Source organism: Orycteropus afer, unplaced genomic scaffold (genome assembly GCF_000298275.1).
Source record: "Orycteropus afer afer isolate SDZICR_OR568_19922 unplaced genomic scaffold, OryAfe1.0 scaffold00182, whole genome shotgun sequence".
NCBI classification, from domain to species: domain Eukaryota; kingdom Metazoa; phylum Chordata; class Mammalia; order Tubulidentata; family Orycteropodidae; genus Orycteropus; species Orycteropus afer.
Window position 1 is genome coordinate 178,801 of NW_006921769.1, and position 8,512 is coordinate 187,312.

At 37.6% G+C, this 8,512-nt stretch overlaps 1 protein-coding gene across 1 annotated transcript in view; it reads left to right on the plus strand.

The window, feature by feature from the left end:
* LAMA2 (laminin subunit alpha 2) overlaps window positions 1-8,512 on the plus strand; it is a gene marked incomplete at its 5' end in the record, with an annotated part of 713,189 nt that overhangs the window by 171,377 nt on the left and 533,300 nt on the right. Inside the window, 2 exons of the mRNA XM_007947384.2 lie at window positions 4,250-4,339; window positions 5,708-5,825. Of these exons, the coding sequence (XP_007945575.1) occupies window positions 4,250-4,339; window positions 5,708-5,825 (208 nt within the window). The remainder of the gene's footprint in view (window positions 1-4,249; window positions 4,340-5,707; window positions 5,826-8,512) is intronic.

An 8,512-nucleotide genomic window follows, 5' to 3' on the forward strand; every position in this document is an offset into this window, starting at 1 on the left:
TGTAGACCACTGGCCTGTGCATTGTCATACTGTAGCAGTCTGTGTATTATGGTGATGCTGGATGCTGTGCCATCACTATTTCAAATACCAGCATGGTTACCTATGGGGGAGCGGTTTCAGTAGAGCTTCAAGACCAAAGCAGACTACAAAGAAGGACCTTGTGATCTACTTCAGAAAAATTGAGCAGTGAAAACCTTATGAATAGGAGCAGAATATTGTCTGATATAATGCTGGAAGATGAGCCCTTAGGTTGGAAGGCATTCAGAATACAATTAAGGAAGAGCTGCCTCCTCAAAGGAGTTGTTGTTCTTAGGTGTCACCAAGTCAGGTCCGACTCACAGTGACCCTATATACAACAGAACAAAACAATGCCTGGCCCTGCATCATCCTCACAATCCTTGCTATACTTGAGCCCATTGTTCCAGCCATTGTGTCACTCGATCTTGTTGAGGGTCTTCCCTTCTTCACTGACCCTGCACTTAACCAAGCATGATATCCTTCCCCAGGGAATGGTCCTTTCTGCCAACATGACCAAAACAGGTGAGACTAAATCTGGTCATTTTCACTTCCAAGGAACGTTCTGGCTCCACTATTCCCAGACAGGTTTGTCCATTCTTCTGGCAGTCCATCACACTTTCATTATTTTTCACCAACATCACAACGCAAAAGCATCAATTCTTCTTGGGTCTTCCTTATTCATTGTCCAGTTTTCCTGTGCATATGAGGCAATTGAAAATATCATGGCTTGAGTTAGACGCACCTTAGTCTTCAAAATGACATCTTTGTTCTTCAACATTTTAAAGAGGTCTTTTGCAGCAGATTTGCCCAGTGCAATATGATGTGTGATTTCTTGACTGCTGCTTTTATGGGTCTTGATTGTAGATTCAAGTAATATGAAATCTTTGACAACTTCAATCTTTTCTATATTTATTGTGATGATGCTTATTGGCCCAGTTGTGAGGATTTTAATTTTCTTTATGTTGAAATGCAATCCATACTCCAGATTGTAGACTTTGATCTTCATCAGTAAGTGCTTCAAGTCATCTTCACTTTCAGCAAGCAAGGTTGTGCCATCTGTATCACAGGTTATTAACAAGTCTTCCTCCAATTTTGATAACATGTTCTTCCTCATATAATCCAGCTTCTAAGATTATGTGCTCAGCATACAGATTGAGTAAGTGTGGTGAAAGGATACAATCCTGATGCACTCCTTACTGATTTCAAACCATGTAGTATTCCCTTGTTCTGTTCAAATGACAGCCTGCTAGTCTATGTAGAGGTTCCTCATGAGCACAATTAAGTGTTCTGGAATTCCCATTCTTCTCGACATTATCAATAATTTGTTATGAGATACACAGTTGAATGCTTTTGCATAGTCAATAAAACACAAGTAAACATCTTTCTGGTATTCTTTGCTTTCAGCCAAGAGCCATCTGATGTCAGATGATATCCCTTGTTCCACGTCCTCTTCTGAATCTAACTTGCATTTCTAGAAGTTCTCTGTCAATATACTGCTGCAACCATTTTTGAATTATCTTCAGCAAAATTTTACTTACATGTGATATTAATTATATTGTTTGGTAATTTCTACATTCTGTTGGATCACCTTTCTTTGGGATAGATAAAAATATGAATCTCTTCCAGTTAGTTGGCCTGGTAATTGTCTCCCAAATTACTTGGCATAGACGTGTAAGTGCCTACAGTGCTGCGTTCATTTGTTGAAACATCTCAATGGGCATTACGTCAATTCCTGGATCCTTGTTTTTTGCCAATTCCTTCAGTACAGCTTCAACTTCTTCCTTCAGTACCATTGGACCTTGATCATATGCCACTTCCTGAAATAGTTTAACATCAACTAATTTTTTTTTTTGTTCAGTGACTCTGTATTTCTTCCATCTTCTTTTGATGTGTCCTGCATCAGTCAATATTTTCCCCATAGAATCTTTCAACATTGCAACTCTAGGCTTGAATTTTTTTCTTCTGTTCTTGCTTGAAAAATGCTCAGTATATTCTTCCCTTTTGGTTTTATAACTCCAGGTCTTTGCATATTTCATTATAATAGTTGACTTTGTCTTCTTGAGCTGCTCTTTGAAACCTCCTGTTCAGCTTTTTTATCATTTCTTCCACTTGCTTTAGCTGTTCTCCATTCAAGAACAAGTTTCAGAGTCTTTTTTGACATCCATTTTGGTCTTTTCTTCCTTTCCTGTCCTATTGATTTCTTCATGAATGATCTTTTGAAGTCATCTCACAATTCATCTGGTTTTCGGTCATAAGTGTTCAATGCATCAAAACTAGTCTTCAGATGGTCTCTAAATTTATGTGGGATATAATCAAGGTCTTCCTTTGACTCTCATGAACCTGGTTTTAATTGTTTTCAGCTGCAGCTTGAACTTGCACAGTATCAGTTGATGGTCTATTTTAGTCAGCTCCAGGCCTTGTTTTGGCTGAAGATATTGAGAGTCTCCATCTCCTCTTTCCACAGATATAGTCAATCTGATTCTTACATCAGGTGATGTTCATGTGTATAGCCACTGTTTATGATGTCCAAAAAAAAGGTATTTGCAATGAATAAGTAATTGGTTTTGCCAAATTCTATAGTGCAATCTCCAGTGTGATTTCTATCACCAAGCTATATTTGCCAACTACCAGTGATTCTTTGTTTCCAACTTTTGCATTCCAATCACTAGTAATAATCAACATATCTTGACCATGTTTGGTCAATTTCATACTGCAGAAATTGGTAAAAATCTTTAATTTCCTCATCTTTGGTCTTAGTGTTTGGTGAGTAAACTGGAATAATAGTAGTATTAACTGATGTTCCTTGTAGGCATATAGCTATTATCCTATCACCAACAGTCCTGTATTTCAGAATAGATCTTTAAACATTCATCATGTCAATGAATGCCATGCCATTCCTCTTCAATTTGTCATTCTTATCATAGTAGATCATATGGTTGTCTGATTCAAAATGGCCAATATCAATCCATTTCAGCTCACTAATGCCAAGGTGGTCTATTTCATTTTTTACAACTCCAATTTTCCTACGTTCATACTTTGTATATTCCATGTTCCAATTTTTGATGAATGTTTACCACTGTTGCTTCCCATTTTGGGTCATGCTCCATTAGCATATGGAGGCTCCAAAAGCTTAACTCCATCTCCGTCATTAAGGTCAACTCTACTTTGAGGAGGCATCTCTTCCCCAGTCATATTTTGAGTGCCTTCTGACCTGAGAGGCTCATCTTCTGGCACTATATCAGACAATGTTTCAGGGCTATTCATAAAGTTTTCCAGTAATATCTCAGACAATGTTTCAATTCTAGTCATAATCTTTTCACTGGCCACTTTTTTGAGAAGTTATGGCCTCTTCCTTCTTCCCAGTCTGTCTTAGTCTGGAAGCTCCGCTGAAACCTGTCCACCATGGGTGACCTTGCTGGTATTAGAAATACTGGTGGCATACACTCTAGCTTCACAGCAACATGCAAGCTTCCACAGTACTACAAACTGACAGATGAATGGTGGCCTCAAAGGAGAGTCAACCTCAATGATATGGATGGAGTAGATCTTTTGGGGCACATCATTTGTTGATGTGTATAAAATAACAATCAAGGAAAATTAGAAGTTGCCAACAAATAATACAAAACACTAAATAATTTGTACCCTAGGCTAGGCATTATTGAGCTGAAATGCATTAGTATTGGCCATTTTGAATCAGACAAACTTATAATCTACTATGCTGGGAAAGAAGTTCCTATAATGACAATAAAAGGTGTTTTCTTTCAAGAAACTAAATAAAATAGCTCTTCTTAAGAATTATTGTCCTTGGTCTCAGGTTACTCTCAATAACCAGTATTGTCTATCCAAATAAAACTTCTCAAATGCCTACCTAACATAAATTAGTGGCATCTTTTACACGAGGTAGGCCGTTCAAACCCACCAGCCACTCTGTGGAAGGAACACTGGGCCATCTACTTCTGTAAAGATTTACTGCTTCAGAAACCCAGAGGAGGTTACTATGAGTTACAATTGATTCCATGGCAGTGAGTTTGGTTTTGGTTTTTTGTTTGTGTGGGTTATGATCACAATGCTAGGGGTAACTTGTTCAGTTTTATAAATTGCCCTTGAAGAACAGAAACGTGTTTCAAACTAATGATAAAATACAGCATAAAGTGTTTTAACTGAGTGTTCCCTTTTGATTTTTTCACTTTGCGGTCATATTAACTGGATTTCTCTTCATTGCTTTTTGCAGTATTACTACTCCATCAAGGATATTTCTGTTGGAGGGATGTGCATCTGCTATGGTCATGCCAGGGCTTGTCCACTTGATCCAGCGACAAATGTATGTATATTTATAGGATGCTTAGGCGAAATGAAGCTCTGAACTGTAAAATGCTTCATGCAAGGCTTTGCTGACAGGAAACGCTGTGAACGGGTGTCAGCTCCCCACTTAGGCAGTGTAACAGAAAGCCGTGCCAGGGTGAAATAGAGCTGGCAGTTTGGATGATAGACTTTGAAGTCAGCCATCACGGAATCAGAAAACAGATTAGTTTTTTCTAAAAAGGCTCCAAACTGGTCTATCTATTTTGAAACTTCTCTAGCTATGACAGCCTGCTGCACGATTTAGCTTTAGGGAATACCTGCCATCAATCAACCTGGCCATTTCTTTAAAATTTTTAATCAAAAAATTAATGCAAAAGAATGAAAAATGGGCATGGACATAAATACGTAATAGCCATGAAACGAGATACTGAGGGAGGGCAGGGGCAATGAGGAGCAGGGTAGAAGAGAATATTTAAGAGAGAGTTGAAATTTCTGGAGCAGAAAATGCCAGAATGCTTTTGGGTAGAATTTTTCATTAATATCAATGCATTAAATGAACATAATCTAAAGAAGAAGGTGAATGAGAGTATTTTTCTCAATCATAAACTGGTAAAGTACAAAGTCATCCACTGTGCAGTAGATGTAAGAAATATATTGAATACTAAGATCAGTGAACATAGGTTTGACTATGAATTTTTTTTTTTTCCCCTTCTAAGTGTGTAATACAAATGATACTACCTTCGACGCTAGTTTTCTGACTAATGGATCACAGTGTTACCTCCCAGGGAAGGTTCAAATACTCTGGTATATTCTGAGGAGCAAAGTTTAGTGCTACTTTCTACAGGGCATGGCAGCTTTATCAAGTGTATTGATGGGCAATATTTCCAAAGCTTAGAGAGTCAACAAGTCATCTCTGAAGGGTCAGGTCAATGTAGCACACACAGAGAGGAGGTTTTAGTGCTGGGGGATAGATGATTTCTACTGTACCTGTGTCCCTAGATGCCTATGAATCAAGTCCCTTCTTTTTTCACACTGTCTAAAATGTTAACAACATTTTGAGGGAAATATTAAAATAGACACATCCAACCCACAAAACCTCCATATCCCAGGCATCAGAGAAAGAGAATTCAACCTCTGAGACCAATCCTAATTTGGTTTCCTTGTTCTATTCCAATGAGAAACCCAGAGATTATAACACTGGAGCCCCCTACGCTGGTGCTGTTCATGTATACCTGCCCCAAGGCTGGAACCATTTCCTTCTCAGACTAACAAGAGATTTTACATATTGGTACATAGTCTCGAGGTTTTATTTTTTCTTCACACTAAATTTTGGAGAAATGGTTCTATATAATGCTAAAATTACGTTTTTCCCTTTCTCTCCGACTAGAAATCCCGCTGTGAATGTGAGCATAATACGTGTGGTGATAGTTGTGATCAGTGCTGTCCAGGATTCCATCAGAAACCTTGGAGAGCTGGGACTTTTCTAACTAAAACTGAATGTGAAGGTATGTTCTTAAGAAGCCATGGAATGTATAATTCTTTCTTTCTTTGGAAACGGGTATTATAAACGTATGGAGATTTTAGGAAAACTCATGTTTCTGATTTACATATTTTATCTGAGGCAATAGTTGGTAAATTCTTTTACTCTTCATTACTGAACCTTTGAAAGTTTTGTTTAAAAAAAAAAAAAACTGGAAGACATTTTTCAAACACCTATAAATTTACCACTGTGTTGTACCACTTAGGCCTTAGTGCCTAAGGTATTTGACTGCTAACCAAAAGGCTGGCAGTTCAAACCCATCAGCCATTCGATGGAAGGAAGATTGGGCTATCTACTTCTGTAGAGACATTGCCTCGGAAACCCAAGGAGGGGTCGCTATGAGTCAAGTCAACTCAACAGCAATGAGTTTGGTTTTTTGGGTTTTTAAGAATTATGAGAAATAGATAAAACTTAGTATATACTTATAATCATCAGGGTGAGACTGAAGCCCATAGGAAAATGTATGCATAGACTAATACAAAGGTAAATACATGTTGAGCAAAACAGATTTTATAGAGATTAGCTTCCTAACACATATGTTTATAAAATGGTTCTGACACCACTGTTAGCTCCAGCTCCTTCTGTCTACTCCCTTAGCAGCAACCTCTCTCTCTTACTAAATAATCCTGTGTACTAATTATCAAATCAAGGGAGAAAAGAGATGAGAGGTTATGCCCTACATGTTAGAATCAATGTATTATCTGAAAAACAAAGACCACTATGATTCATTAGTTATATTTATTAGAGGGTGGTGTTTGAGGGCAACAGCTGGGAAATACTAAAGTGACAGAGAAGGTATGAAGTAAAATTTGTAGAAAATGAAACTTATTTTAAAAAGTAACAATAGTATTTTAAATACACAGCTTGGAATTAGTAACAACTATATACAACTACTAATTTTAGAAGTGGCATCAATGATAACCATTAGCACAAACTATACTATAGCAATTATTGTACAGAGATAACTAAAGAAAAAATGCCAGTAATGAAAATAGTAAGAAGACTGGTTTTGCAAATGTGACAACAAATACTTATTTATACTTTAATATTATCGCTTTTGAAGACAACCCATATGTCTAATTGTTCCTAAAGGGAAATAAGAAGTGTAGCAGATGATTTTATAGCCCAAAAGCTCTACATGGTAATAAGACTGCTGGACAAACTTCTGTTTCTGAAGATCTCCTTAGGCCAAGAAATGACCTAAAAACAGAGGCTTGTGGTGAAATATAGATCCACATTAGTATGAAGCCCAAGTCAATTAAATTCAAGTATTAATATTTTAATGAATCAGCCTTAACCATTTTTTTTTTCAGTTCAGTAAGTATACATAGTTTCCAAAAGTAGGCTTGGTGTTGTTTTGTTAGGTGCAGTCAAGTCAGTTTTGATTCAGTGACCCCATGTACAACAGAGGGAAACACTGCCTGGTTCTGGACCATTCCCATAGTCATTGCTGTGCTTGACCCTATCCTAGCAGCCACTGTGTCAATCCATCTGGTTGAGGGCCTTCCTCTTTTTTTGCAGACTCTCTACTTTGTCAAGCATGGTGTTGTCTTCCAAGGACTGGTCCCTCCTGATAACATGGCTAAAGTATGAGAGAAATAAGGCTGGCTATTTTCATTTTTAAGGAGCATTCCAGCTGTACTTCTTCCAAGACAGATTTGTTTGTTCTTCTGACAACCATGTTTTATGTCCAATGTTCTTTGCCAAGACTGTAACTCAAATGCATCAATTCTTCTGAGGTTTTCCTTATTAATTGCCCAGCTTTCACATGCCTATGAGGCTATTTAAAGCACAATGGGTTGAGTGAGATGCACCTTAGTCTTCAAAATTACATCTTTGTCTTCAACACCTTGACGAGGTCTTTTGCAGCAGATTTGCCCAATGCAACATGTCATTTGATTTCTTGACTGCTGCTTCCATGAGTGTTGATTATGGATCTAAGTAAAATGAAATCCTTGACAACTTCAATCTTTTCTTCATTTATCATGGTGTTGCTTATTGGTCCAGCTGAGAGGTTTTTTTCTTTTCTTTATGTTGTGTAATCCATAATGAAGGCTGCAATCTGATCTTCATCAGTGAGTGCCTCAAGTCCTCTTTCAATAAGGAAGAGTGTTTGATTGCATGCTATTAATGAATCTCCTTCCAGTCCTGAGGCCTCATTCTTCTTCATACAGTTCAGATTCTCAGATTATCTGTTCAGCATGCAGATTGAATAAGTATGGTGAAAGGATGCAACCCAAAGCACACTTTTCCTGATTTTTAAACCACGCAGTTTCCCCTTGTTCTGTTTAAATGATTGTCTCTCAATCTATGTACAGGTTCCTCATGAGCACCATTAAATGTTTTGGAATTCCCATTCTTCACAATGTTATCCATAATTTGCTATGATCCACATAGTCAAATGCCTTTGCATAGTAAATAAAACACAGTAAACATCTTTCTAATATTCTCTGCCTTCAACCACGGTCCATCTAACACCAATGGTAATATCCCTTATTCTACATCCTCTTCGGAATCCACCTTGAATGTCTTGCAGTTTTCTGTCTCTCTAGTTTTCACATCCAGTTGGATCACCTTTCTTTGAAATGGGAATAAATATGGATCTCTCCTACCAGTTGGCCAGGTAGTTACTTTCCGAATTTGTCATAAGTG